The sequence below is a fragment of the Podarcis cretensis genome, assembly GCF_951804945.1.
Source record: "Podarcis cretensis genome assembly, chromosome: 6".
Taxonomy (NCBI): domain Eukaryota; kingdom Metazoa; phylum Chordata; class Lepidosauria; order Squamata; family Lacertidae; genus Podarcis; species Podarcis cretensis.
The window spans coordinates 62,516,912-62,531,383 of record NC_137175.1 but is presented as its reverse complement, the minus strand read 5'-3'; the positions used below and the strand labels follow the sequence as shown (position 1 = coordinate 62,531,383).

The following is a 14,472-nucleotide window of genomic DNA, read 5'->3' as shown; positions in this document are numbered from 1 at the left end:
TTAAAACACACTATTAAAAGAGTTTAAAATAACTTACAATCACAAAAGAAGGTAGCTCCTAAAAACCCAAAAACTTCCAGTGTCAAAAGACAAGGTAAAGAGTTGTGTCTTCAGCATTTGACGGAAGTTATACAATAAAGCTAGGGACGCAGGTGGCGCTGTGGGTTAAAGCCTCAGCGCCTAGGGCTTGCTGATCGAAAGGTCGGCGGTTTGAATCCCTGCGGCGGGGTGCGCTCCCGCTGCTCGGTCCCAGCGCCTGCCAACCTAGCAGTTCGAAAGCACCTCCGGGTGCAAGTAGATAAATAGGGACCGCTTACCAGCGGGAAGGTAAACGGCGTTTCCGTGTGCGGCTCTGGCTCGCCAGAACAGCGATGTCACGCTGGCCACGTGACCCGGAAGTGTCTCCGGACAGCGCTGGCCCCTGGCCTCTTAAGTGAGATGGGCGCACAACCCCAGAGTCTGTCAAGACTGGCCCGTACGGGCAGGGGTACCTTTACCTTTACCTTTTATACAATAAAGCTACTTTGTGGGGAACAAGTTCTGCCACATAGAACACTCTGTCCTGAACCACCACCACCTGAGCTTCTGAGGGCAGAGCAAGTACTAAGGGGCCCCCACCACACAGCCAATCTTAGCACCTGAGAGGCTCTGTAGAGAATGAGACTTTCAGGTTTGTAGGGCCCCGAGTTGTTTAGGGCTTTAAATACTCCTAGCCCCTGAGGGCACCTGGGTCTCCAGTGACAGAGTTGAATCCATGAGCATCTCCCAAGCTGCAAACTTGGCTCCTTCGAAGGCAGGCTGCCTCCACACCTCCTGGACACAAGAATTTGGGACACAGAACACCCCTTGCTTTTCAGGATTCAGTTTCAGGTTATTGGCCCACATCCAGCCTATCACCACCTCCAAGCACAGGTCTAACACCTTAATATAAAATGGATTATTGTTATTGATGTTTCTGTTTGTTTGTTTGTTCATTCTATATGAAAAAATAAAGTTGTGTGTGTGTATAAACTGGCATAATATGATCTGAGTTACTGCTGTAATCTGTAGTAACCGTGGTTACCCTCAAGTGAAGTACCACATAAAACCTTTAAGAATGTGCTCAGAAGAGTGGAAGAACATGACCAGGATGAACTGGTTCTGCAGGAATGACCAGTCATGTAAATAAGACTATACCACCAGTACAAAAATGCCAAGGTGTTCAGTGAACTAAATGCAAAGGGATTTGCATTGGCTTAGAAGAACATTAGGTATAGTTAAAGAAGAGCTTTACCTCTGCCTAAGCCTTTTTCTGAAGAGAAAGCAGGAAACAACGATTTCTTTCGAAGCAACGCCAGGTGTACAATCGGTCCTGTATTTCGCAATGCCTCCACCACCTCTTGGTTGGTATAATTCTGAATGTTGATCCCATCAACCTAATACATAGACATGTATGACACATAAAATTGGTTTCTAAATGGAAATCCATGTCAGAAAGCAAGTTGCTTGAATGATAACACCAGTTAAGGCTAATTACAGGGCATTTCTAAAATCCGAAGATGAGCCTGATTGCTCATATTAAATAACATTACTTAAGCTCAACAGGGCTCCCTATCAACCCATACACGAAAAAGCAATTTCTTTGCTTATTTATTAAATTTATTTACCACCCTTCATCACAGGGCGGTTCACAACACAACACAACACAAATTGGTCAGTTGCGAGACTGTGTGCATGAGTGAACACATTCTCAGATTATATGGGATCCTTGCAACTAAGAGTTCTGGATTTTATAAATATAAGTACAGTGGTATCTCAGGTTACATACGCTTCAGGTTACATATGCTTCAGGTTACAGACTCCGCTAACCCAGAAATAGTACCTCGGGTTAAGAACTTTGCTTCAGGATGAGAACAGAAATTGTGCTGCGGCAGCGCAGCGGCAGCAGGTGGCCCATTAGCTAAAGTGGTGCTTCAGGTTAAGAACAGTTTCAGGTTAAGAACGGACCTCCAGAACGAATTAAGTACTTAACCTGAGGTACCACTGTACACAGGCAAGGGAGAAGTTGACATCTGTCAGCTTCCCATCTATCTGCATTCCTCTACACCATACTCTATAGCATTTTCCAGAGTCCTTCAACCCCCATATTAGACTTTCAGGAAACAGCAGTGGAAAGGGGGAGGCAAAAAAGGTACCTTTCTATAAATATGAGTTCTGTTCCTTTCACAGAAGGAATGTGAGGATCCAAGCCATTATCCTATACTATCACACACACTGCATTTTCTGCAGAGGTGAACTTGCGGTCAGTGGTCATGCCATTTGTATGCAGCTGCCGCCACCAGGGAGTGGTGGGAGGGAGCTGCATGTGACTGATGCAGTCATGTGGACAGCACAGACTACATAGGTCTTGAATGTACTTTGCTGGCAGGGAAGCTTTACATAAGGGAAAAGTCACTCACATTTGATGGATGGCATGTGAAGGGGATTCTCAGCTAGCAAATAATCTAGAACAGATTATTTTATGCCTAATATTCTCAGATCTTACACCAGTAATGTTCTGCAAAGTATGATTCTACAGCCTGCAAAAATAAGACTTAAACTTACAGCAATAATTCTGTCATGGACTTTTATTTGACCGCTGTGTTCCGCAGCACTGTCAGGTATTATGTTTTTGACAAAAATCCCTGAAGATTCTGCTTAAAGAAAAGAAAAAGAACACTGTTACTTGTTAATTCTGCATTTAGAATGCGTTGAAATTTTACAGATTCCAGGAAAGAGTCCATTTTGTGGGCTTTCTGTAGCAAAAGAGAAAATGTCATATAACTCACCTGTATCAGAAACTCCTGAATAGCCAACAATTGTTATACCAAGACTCTGTCCGTCCTTCTTAGTCAACTGAACTTCATGAATTTCATTTTCCTAGGAAATAAAAGCATGTTTTGAAGCTTGAAGTTTCAGATTATAAACATCTGTATTAAGCACTTCTCCAGCTTCTGCCATGAATTTCCATAGCTCATCTCCCAACTGGATGCTTCTTCAGTCCCAGAATCCAAGGGCAACATGCTTTTGCAATCTCAGTCCACAAGAGGTTTGCTCTTTTCATAGCTTCAGTACTGAAATGAATTCTTCTAAAGTGTTCCTGTTGCTCCTACCAGTGGCTGCAGCAGATTGTCAAAGGAATGGGACTTAGCTCAGGCCTATGCAATAGTCAAAGGATCCAATACGCTTCCAGGTTTTCAAGGAGCCATGACAAATTCTGACATTTGCTTTTCACACAGGAGTAATTTCAAATATGCAATTCCCCAACGTGAAATTGAGGTGGCGAACACAGTAAGGCATTTTGCCACCTTAGAAAGGCACATGAGTTTGTCCAAAGTAGGATACAAAAGGTGAAAATAGCTGTAAAAGAGTGGTTACATACATATATGGGACAATATGATTTAATTTAATGGATAAGCAAGAATGTGATATGTCCAAGATGAGTGAGGTCAAAGATGGAAGAAAATAATCAACCACAAGGCCACACTGCCACTAACAGCTTAGAACAAAGTGATAGTGCAATTCAATTAAAGTAGTTAGATATCTTCTAACTAATCATATATGCAAGGTCCTGGTACTAGGAAACGTCCAACGTGTTGATCCAGAAGACTATCTCAAGGCTACAGCAGCATGGGCACAAAGTCAAGAAGTTATTGATGCCTCTTCCTCTCCCCGGCAGTAAAAATGCAATAAACTGGATGGCGTACAAATCTGCTGCCTGACATGACATCCCAAACCAGCTGCCTCACCCTGGCTCCCTTGAACTTCTCAGTCCACGCCGTAAAGCAATCATATTGCATGAAGAGGCTGCAGTGAGTCTCAACAAACTCCATCTCTAGCAAGCAACTTATTTGGGTCCACCACGGAGTTCCTTGAGGTTAAGGTGATTAAGTCAGAAGAATGGCACTGCGGCCGAGATTACACCTTCTCTCCTTTCATCTGAATAATGTTTCATTATTCTCCAGAGGCATCATTAGACTTAAAATGCATTTGGAATCAGAGTACAAAAACTGAAATCGCCTCAGCCAGGGCCATCCCCAGTATACCAGTATTTTACAGCCCTAAATGAAGCAGCAAGTGCTTCTTCCCTAGCCAGGAGGCATGTTCATAGTACCCAAGGCCAACCAGCCAATCTATTTTGGTACCTGAGGCAGAAAACCCCACATGCAGCTTCCCCATCCCTGACAGTAAAAATCGTCCTAATAATGAATGGACAATTAAATAGCAATTTGCTGTCCCTTTCATGACTCCCCAAAGCAGTGGCCTGCTATCTCATTCTGTCTAACTGTGGGGCAGCAGGGCCCACAATACAAACCCATGTTTCTAAGTGCCATGTCCCCAAATATCTCACTGTAGTAGTTGAGAAGGAACAGAAGCAGCAGCAGTGAAAAAACCACACCACAGGGCAGGAGAGAGATCTCTGAAAATATTCCACGCCTAAAAAGCACAGTAGCAACAGATGGAATACGAGCACAGCTTTGCTTACATTTCAAGACCTCCTGCATACTTTGAGTAGCATTAGTTTATTTTAATTACTCAAAACTGAGAAGGGCTTTTGTTTAAACAAAACACTTTAATGTGACAAAAATTAAAGATTTGTTAAAACCATATTTGTAAGATGCATTTTTAGCAGCAAATGTATTAGTGTAGGCTACAAGGACTCTAGTACATCAATACATTACCCCTGGAACTTAAAACAGAGGGCTGTGTCAAGTGCCAAACCTCCTGTTGGATAAATTTCTAAATAAAGGGCTGGATCCAGACTTTATCGTGCTTAGATTAGACCCACTGAAATCAATGGGACACCAGTCCTACATCAGTCATGAGTAACTTAGGTCCCATTTCTTTTAATGGGTCTACTCTCTAAGCATTATGACTAAGTTTGGATCTACTCCTAAAGTCTGAATACCATCTTTTGCATTGTTTTTGGTAGGTGAGGTTAAGCAGCTCTGTTGGGGGGCTGTCAATAGGGGTTAGATCAGTGGTTCCCAACCTTTTTTTGGCCATGCCCACCTAAGCACCTCTGAAATCCTGATGCCCCCTTCCTGTGACATACAATTCTCATTATTCAAAAAGTGAACTCCTATCCACATGGAGGAAGCCTAAAAGGCCATTCACTGTTAATAACTCATTCTCAAATTGCCCCCCCTTAAGAATCAAATTGCCCCCCTGTGGGGCATGTGCCCCACATTGGGAACCATGGGGTTAGATGAATTTAATTAAGTAGTCTGATTTTTAACATTTTGTTAACTTTCCCAAACCTTTAGATAGGCTATAAACCAAATATGTAACAAGGGTCAGATTTCCCCCCTATGTATATTTATATATACACCTATATATACATAGGTCACAAGTATAATGAGGTAGAACAGATTAACCCGCCTACTTCTGTCATCACAAATAGGTTTATAAGATTAACAACAAAAAGATGAGGGAATCTAACAATACTTTAAAGCACATTAAACCTGAGAGAATAAGGATTTTGCCCAACAAATATAAAACAGCCATTATCAGGGCTAGCTGAGCCTCTCAGGGGAAGGCCTTCCCTAACAAGGGCATCCACTTCAAACCAATCATGTCCAGTTGAGGCAGAAGGAACAACTCTAGAAAATGAAGGGAGCTTAGCTATAGGGAAGTAGTAAATAATCTTCTGCTCTGTGATAGCAAGAGAGTCTGTGAATTTCTACAGTGAAGGTGAATGATGGTGGAGGTGGTAGTGACTGTTTTTGGAACATTTGCTGAGATGCACCTTGAGAGGGGCAATTATAGCCTTGAAATCTTGCGATCTATGCGGGGTTTTCAATCGTGTATTTGCTGCAGAATGCAACTCGTGGAAGAACTGCAAAGCACGAAGATACTCACCGTTCCAAATCGCCTGTCGTGAAAAGGAGACAGCATACCAACAGGCTGGGCTACAGGGGTCGGCGGTGTCACCGTTACTTCACACGTGGGGTCTCTTGCAACAACCATCTTGACACGGTTCCCACAGTTTCGCAACACTTGAGCCACTTGTTCGCTACTCATTCCTTGCACGTTTGTCCCACCAATTTCCAAGATGTGATCACCAGTTCTGAGTCTGCCATCCTTTGTAGGAAACATGGCTTTACTTTTGCATAGTTTTAAGATTTGCAACTAAAGTATAATTAGGCACTGCCAAACAATAAATACGTATCCCCCCCCATGCCTCCAGACCGTGCAAAATGCTTTCAAATGAAACAATGCAGCACCAAATGCTACTTTGAAAAGAAAAAGTCAAATATTAAATATCAAATTTCTTTAAAACCTACTGCACCATCAGCCACTTCTTTGGTTATTTCATAAGGGCAAGGGGGCGGGAATTAAGAAACTACTACAGAAAAATATTTGTAGTTTTGCAACTTCCTATAGAAACTGGTCTATTAAACAGAAAAGCAAATGGAGGGGTTTGGATTTAGTGGTCCTAGAAAAAAGTATCTTAAATGCCACATGCACATTGCAAGACCATTTATTTTTAAGGAATTCTACATACTTTCCACCAAACTATATTTACAAGCAAGATCACTCTTGGGAAAAGTAAATAAATTATAGGAGTGAGTCTTAAACCATCATTTTTTTTCGAGTAAAACATTTCAGATAATGTCTCAAGACAAAGCACCAAACACAAGTCCATAAACCGCCAGACATGCATGGAGAATTTGACAGAAAAAATCAGATACACTTTCCCCTCATAAGTGAACATTCTGGCTAATGCAAAGGTTCATAATTCAGATTTAGTGGATATGTCATTTTTCAGACTTTACATGGACTAACAACCATCCACACATGAGCTCCGGAAGACCAGAAGAGCTGCTCAGACAAGTATAGAGTGGTTACTTCTGCATTATCGATACATGCAAGATTTCTTTTTGTCACAGAAGTAGCTGGTGTGATCTCCCATGAGCTGGTCCTCTGCTATTACACTGCCCATGTGGAACAGATTGTTTGTGTGAGCAGCTATTTGCCAAAGTAAACTCCCCAAGCAAACAATGTTTCAATATCAGTGCTGGCTCTTCCAGTCAATGGCCTTTTTTCATGTCAAGGCAAGACACAGTATGGCTTCCTGGGACCGTGCTGGCTTCCACTAAGGAGCTCACACCTGCTTTGTTCCTCTCTGGGGGCTTCTTAGCGCAGCATGGAACAGCAGCTAAGCCAAAGTTTTTCTTAGCATGTCTGAACCTGGGATTGTTGCTCAGGTCTCTCCTCCGTAACCACAGGACAAACCTTGCCTACAAATCATGGGTAAGGAGGAAATACCTTAACCACAAACACTGGTTCAGATGACACACTAAGCCAAACTTTGGCTTGGCTGGCTGGGTTGGCTAAGGTAAAAAGTCCACGAATGAGCAAAGAAAGTGCAATCCTCTCTTTGGGAGTCAACATGTTCACCCTATGCCATGGTTTGGCTTAGCGTTACGGGTGGATGTGGCCATTATCTCTTCCTCCTTTTCTTTCAAAATTTAACATAATTACTCTCCTTTTTGTACTGTACCCCTATTCTTAGTCACTCAAGACTGCTGCAAATTAAGACAGTATGACATATGCTTTTGGATGCCAAAACATTTTGTTCCTTACAGCAAAACAGGTGTTCCAAAGGCACAAGAGAAAAGCATTCATTATAACAGACAGTTTTGTAGAGGGGGCAGAACAGCCAACTTTTAAAATTTCAACTCTTCAATTCTCCCAACTTTCATTTATATTATGAATTGGAACACATCCTATAATCTGTCTCTTTTCCGTACATTAATATTAATAAAATGAAACAGAGCCCTCTTTGTATCCACAAGGTTAGAGGCAGCAAGTTTTAGTCAAAGTTGCGTTGAAACGCCAATCCCAAAAGGTGTAGCATCCTTTAGTGCCATCTGATGGACATGGAAGCACAAGAGGTTCATAATTTCTAAAAAAATAGACTCAGGGTCTCAATTCCTATCAAGAGCGCACAGTCAGCTGACTCCAAAACCCACAGCCTGTAAAGCAACTTGGGTTGTTGCATGAAGATTCACAACTCTGTGATCATGTAGGTACCTTCCTGGCATGATCAAGCTATAGGCAGAAGCACTAACAACTGCCCTGGACTAGAGCCAGGAGACCTGTATCCTATTTTTTGCCTGATCTACCTCACAGGGTTGTTGTGAAGATAAAATGATGCAGGGAACTATGTAAGCCACTAAAATTACTTGAAAATGTCATAATTAAATAGTATTCCTATTTGAACTCATATTTATTATTCTGGGAATCTCAAGCATGAACGCTCCAGATTTGCAAAGTCCGGAGAGTTCTGTGTAAGAGAGCTCAAATACAACATAAGTTGTATTAGTTCCATAGGCACCAAAACAAATATGATTCGTTTATAGACATTCTTGCTGCATTCACAAACATCACCAAAACTTAGTTTTGAACAACTGGTAAGCCTCGGCCGCACACATTCACAGCAATATCCCAACCAACTTCCAGTTTCTCAGTAAACTATTGTGTTGTGTACTGCATGCAAATACAGCAAATTAGGTTGATAGAATCAAAATCTGATTGGCTAGGAAACCTCTGTGAATAGAGGGTGAGGGATAGTTATATTTATATTGCAAACCACCCGGTTATCTTTGAAGGGTGGTACAGAAATTTAATTAATATTAATAATAATAGTTAGGAAGACAAATAGGGAGGATGGGAGCAAACTCACTGCTGTTAGTAAATGTAGTGATTAACTGAGTTTGGCATAATGCATGAATACAGCTTTGTGTTGCTGCTCTCCAATACTTTAAGTCTAATGGTTAACATATTACTGATCCTTAGATCCAAATGGTGCACATGTTTTCTAAATTCCCCTTCTTACTGTGGCATGCTTGAAAAACCATTCATCTGACTTGGAACACAGACACCATCAACATTTAAAGTTAGTTATCCTCGCCCAAGCTTTAGTCTTGCTTTTATAGATACTGACTCTTGAGTCTTGAATAATATCAGTCTTCTTTGATCATAACAGGCACGTGGAAATGAAGGCCATGGACTGGAGTCAGCACTTCTGCCTAAATACTGTCCTCTCCCCACAATGGAATGAGCAGCACAGCTAGGATTGTGCTTGCCATTCACTTTGCTAACAGCAGTAGTGAGGAAGAAGTGGAAAGAGATGGGTATAACTCTGCCATCTTTCTCCAGTGTCTAGTGAAAGGAAGTGCAGGTTAAGCTAGGCAAGGGGGTCTCCAACTGGTTGCATCAATCACCCACCACCAGCACCTGCCACTCTTTAAAATACAACACTTTAGCTTGCTTTGAAATTCCAACTATTGGATGTTTTGTTTTAAAGAAGGACACAGTACAAACCAGTTACCTTATCTGCCAGACCTCCAGGAACAACAGTCCTCACAACTACGCCACTTGACTTTCCTCCTACAATTCCGAAACCCAATCCTGAGCCATCGTTAACCAACTCTACTTCCTCAACATGGCCCCAATTGATCTGGAAGAGACAGAAGATGAAAGTCTGTTTATCATGATACTTGTGGGCTGCAATAGCGTGTATGGTTATGTTTTTATATTGTAAGCTGTCCTATGATCTTTGGATGAAGGGTGGTTTAGAAATTTAATAAACATTAAAAAATAAGAATGCACAGCGCACACAAAAGGAGATAGCATTTGAACTCAATGGGTTACCAGCTAGTTACTTCCTACAAAGCAATTTTATTATTTTTACAACTCCATTTGAAGTTGCAAGGTTGTTCCAAGAGAGTTGCAAGTTGACACATACATCTAGGAATATGGTTTTTTTTTAACTGCATATTTAGTCTGATCTACATTTTATCTGTGTGGAAGACAAAGACACTAATCATACGGAGTTAAATGCCCCAGTGCAATTTGTTGAGCATTGTAAACACTGTACAATGTGTTTTAAGATGCTTGTAATTCAAAACTCAATTCTGACAAAGCTGCAACTTACCATTTCAAGTGAATTAACATCACTTAAGGAGGTTGAGGTCCGACTGCTTCTCTGGGTTGGCTCCCTAGCCACAATCAAAAGTAAGGAACCTGTGGCTTGCTGGAGCAATATAATGGCCTGTTGATGGGAAATGTTCTGATCCAACAGGGTGTGATTAATGGCCAGTATTTGGTCATTCTCCTTTAATCTTTGATCCCTTGGATAAAACAAACAAAATGCTTGAAAAGGGCATGGCAGCATCTTCATAACAGGTTTTCAAGGACACAAACACCCCCCACAGATATGCAGTGGGACAGAGAACTGCCTTCTCTAATAGTATTGCGGTTGGCTGGTGCAGTATAGTGAGAAAAGCATGAGTTGTCCCTAGTTTGTATCTCACTTGTCCATAAATTCATTAAAATGAGCACTATATCTCAGTGCCCACCTTCTGAATCACGGGAATTATGACTGGGCTCCTTGGCTGCTCAAGTCTAAAATGAATGCTAAACATTATTATCATTATTGGCTCATATGCTTTCATTATACAGAGCCACCCTTGGCAGGCGGCTGTCCATAATGCCCCTGTACTCTGCTTCTAGTGCACTGTGGTGTCCAGTTCACATCCACTAATCTGTGGCAGGCTGGTGGGCAAGATGTCTTGCCTTACAACAAGGCGATTTGACAAGACAACTCTTGGCTGTCTTGCAGCTCTAGGGCCCTGGCAATGCCAATAGTATTTAAGAACAATGGTTTTAAAGAACAGCATAAAGAATGTCATACCCTTTATTCAATTTGTGTTATTTTTATGAGCTTTGACAATATGAAACAAGAATCTCACCTGGCTGCTATGCTTCCTGGCTGAACTTCCTTGACAAAGATACCGGGTTCTCCAAGACTTTGGTTTTTAAGAGCAACCACACTAAAACCAAGGCCTCCATTAAATGGCTTCTCTATTGCAATATTTTCTATTTGCCTGCCCTAATAAATGAAAAATAGAAGCAATTAACTTACAATATTCTATTCATTTATCTTAAAATACACCCCCCCCAAAAAAAAAACCTAAAGAAGCAAAGCCTATTGAGAACCAAATTTCATGTATGGCTTCAACTTGATGTCATTACAAAATAATAACATTACATAGAATAGTGAAATTGACCACTAAACTAGTCCCCTTATCGCTTAGCCTGGACATTGAGGTCCTCCACCGAGGGTCTTCTACTGGTTCTCTCATTGCAAGAAGCAAAGTGACAGGGACCCAGGCAGAGGACCTTCTCAGTAGTGGCGCCCTCCCTGTGGAATGCCCACCCTTCAGATGTCAAGAAAATAAAGAATTACACAACTTTTAGAAGACATCTGATGGTAGCCCTGTATCAGGAGTTTTTTAATGCTTTTATTATGTTTTTAGATAAGCTGCCCAGAGTGGCTGGGGAAACCCAGCCAGATCGGTGGGGTATCAATACTATTATTATCTGTGTTTTTTTCATGGGGGTACGCAGGGGTACGCACACCCCCTAAACATTTTGTCAATCTTTTTAAATTTTGTCAGTTTACTATATTTATTTTTTCCAATTTGAACTATAAAATGGTGATTTTCTTGAGTCAAAATGAGAGTACCCCTAAACATTTTTTTAGAAAAAAAGCACTGATGATGATGATTACTACACACTTCCTGGGTTTTTACAAAAGGAACACTGAATGCATGCAAGAATCGAAGAAAATGCCACAAATTCAAGGTTTGGCAAGAACCTGCTCAAAAAATACTTAGAACATGAGCTTTCTATTACTTACCATTATACAATTATAATGCAACCCCCCCCCCCCAAAAAAAACACTTGCATGCTTTGCTGTACAAATGTAAAACTTAAAAACCAGATACATTTGGAATTAATGGGATGAGCAATATATATTTAGTTTGCCAATGGTGCTGTGCCATACCTTTGCCATCCTCTGGATTGCCAAATTAAACTCATCAACTCCAGGCTTTGGAACTAGAGGAGTCATATGATTGTTTTGGTTGCAAGTCATATAAAGGTTTCCATTAGCAAGAGAATTTTGATCAGCATCAAACACCAGCAAACCTCTCCTGGTAAAATCAAAATCCACTGAACGATTTGGAGGCATGTAAGCGAGCTGTGGATAGCAAGGGAAGACATTAATTTACACATATAATTGTTTCTCCTGCCAGTTGATTTGTGAGTAAGCGCTTCTTATTTATCTCAGGAGTGGCCAAATGTAGGAAAACCTCTAGGAAAACTTCAAATGTTAGGTTCAAGGCACGATAGACGGCAGTTTGACCTCTGATGTTAAACCTTTGTATAACATTAGTAACAAATCACAGAGTGGGGGGCGGGCCTCATGGTCATCTATTTATTATCTATTTTAGTTACTGAATTTCTATCCCACCCTTCCTGCAAAAGGAGCCCAGGGCAGGACCCAACCCCAGACATAGAACATAATTGTCTGAAGGCAATTAGTGAGTGATTTAGTAAATCCATGATAGATTACAATGATGATAAATTTACCATAGAAGTGACAAAAGATCAGCATTCACCCCAAGCAGATACATAGTGTAAAACAACATTGTCAGCGATGAATATTTCATTAATTCATCCCTCAAACATAACCACCAGCATTGCTAAACTTCACAGTCTTTAACTTACTTGTTCTTTCAGTTGCTTAATTGACTGCTGAAGAGTCAGCATATGATTAAACAAGGGATTCTTGAGTGTATTGTACAGGAAAGCCAGATTATCGATCTGTGAAGTGTCTCCTCTCTCGTGTAGCTTCAATAGCAGACGCTCCAAAATCCGCAGCACCTGCTGCTTATCTGTGGGATTCCATAAAACATCACACATTAAACGCCTGCTTTGAAATATTTGATTATTTGACCAAGAGATTCTTTTCCAGAGATGCCTACCTGCAACAGGATTTTCTGGCATGTTGGCTTATCTGTGCTGCAGTAATCAAAATAATCTGCATTTTAAAATAAAAGTACAAGTTAAGTTGAGGTCAACATGTTTCTTTGTGGAGCAAAGATGTCACACACACACATAATACCTGTAATCATTCTCAAAAGCTGCTTCTTAAAATCCCACATTCAATCAAAATGTTTGGAGATCATAGGGGGATTACTATTGTGATAAATACAGTTTCTTCACTAACAGCACAATCTTAACCATATCCATTAATAAGCAAGTCCAATTGAATTCAGTGGAGCTTACTTCCAGACAAGAGGGGTCAGGACTGCAGCCTAAAGCATTTAAAAGAAAAAAAAATCCCCAGCCACTAAACAATACATATTACCCAATATGTATTATTATTTAGCATAACCCAAACAATGCTGAGAAGAATTATCCATGTGGCTATTTAGCTTCCTGCTACATATAAACATATAAGGGACCCAGCAAATTCAAAAATTTACACCCCTGCCATATTCTCCCATTATACGAGTTTAAATTCACATTGGATTACTGTTGGCCTCCCTGCTTTGGCACTCTTCCAAGTGGTGCTACAGCAGTGCCAGCCCTATCATTGGCGGCAGAATGAGGCAGCTGGTTTGTGGTGTCACAAAAAGGCTTCATATGATTATTTAATTTATTAGTATTGTATTTTACTACCAGGGAAGGTGAGAGGGGGTTTGGGGATTGTTCTGCCTTGAGTGGCAAAATAAACTTAACTGGCTATGGCTATTATGTGCATGAAGTGCGGGAGGGCACACTTCGCTGTTCTGCCTTAGGCGGCAAATGTCTTGGCAGAGCCATGCCTGCTGCATCCAGTCCTAGCTGCTTATTGCCAAGAGCAGGCAGAGGCAGCAACAGCTTAGGTTCTCTCTCTCTCTCTCTCTGGACAGACCCACTTCGCCCAGTCTCTTCCACGAAGCTGCCCAAAGGCAGTTCACAAATGACAGGAGATGTGAAGCAGTGCTCACCCTGGGAAGCCCTGCTGGACCTAATCCTCCCTGTGTCACCAGCCACAGAGAAAGGGGCAACTAGAGGGAGGTGCAACACAGAAAGGGTCAACAAGAAAGAGAAGGGGAGGCGGAGGCTCCTTACAGCTCCACTTGTTCCCTTTGTCAGGAGCGTGAGACACAACTGCCATCGGCAGGCAACTCTCTGAGCCCAAGAGGGAGAAAGACAACATTGGTGCTGCTGCCACTGCCCACTGTAGACAGTGGTGCAGCACAGGGAAGATGGGCCCCTTGTCCTCAGAGAGGCACAAAGCTCAAAGCTCAAATTCCACCAGCAGAGGTGGCTGCTAGACCTCAGAAACAGGTGGTGTGAGGTCAGTACAGGTGGGTCCACTGTCAACCTGTGGGTGGCCTCACAAGCCCCACCAGAGAGGCTGTGTAAAGACATGGAGAGGCAGGAACTACTCAAGCAAGGTGCAGCAGCTAGTCAGGGGCCAAGGTGTGGGATTTGTTGCGCCATGACTGAGAGTTACAACCAGGCTGAAAATAGCTTTTCGCAGCTTCTCCTCCACCCTGCCTTAGATTTTAAACTGTTCATGTTAAAACTTTAAACAGGACAACT

At 41.7% G+C, this 14,472-nt stretch overlaps 1 protein-coding gene across 7 annotated transcripts in view; it reads right to left on the bottom strand.

Moving 5' to 3' along the window:
• PATJ (PATJ crumbs cell polarity complex component) overlaps positions 1 to 14,472 on the bottom strand; it is a 159,397-nt gene that overhangs the window by 143,535 nt on the left and 1,390 nt on the right. For 6 of the 7 annotated variants that reach the window (XM_079982093.1, XM_079982091.1, XM_079982090.1 and 3 more), the window contains exons 2-11: positions 12,861 to 12,916; positions 12,604 to 12,770; positions 11,879 to 12,073; positions 10,782 to 10,921; positions 9,965 to 10,160; positions 9,359 to 9,487; positions 5,881 to 6,102; positions 2,808 to 2,898; positions 2,584 to 2,675; positions 1,274 to 1,415 (exon numbers count right to left, since the gene is read on the bottom strand). In XM_079982093.1, coding sequence (XP_079838219.1) covers positions 1,274 to 1,415; positions 2,584 to 2,675; positions 2,808 to 2,898; positions 5,881 to 6,102; positions 9,359 to 9,487; positions 9,965 to 10,160; positions 10,782 to 10,921; positions 11,879 to 12,073; positions 12,604 to 12,770; positions 12,861 to 12,882 — 1,396 coding nt within the window. In that variant the 5' untranslated portion in view covers positions 12,883 to 12,916. The remainder of the gene's footprint in view (positions 1 to 1,273; positions 1,416 to 2,583; positions 2,676 to 2,807; positions 2,899 to 5,880; positions 6,103 to 9,358; positions 9,488 to 9,964; positions 10,161 to 10,781; positions 10,922 to 11,878; positions 12,074 to 12,603; positions 12,771 to 12,860; positions 12,917 to 14,472) is intronic. The other variant, XM_079982088.1, reaches the window with a different exon arrangement.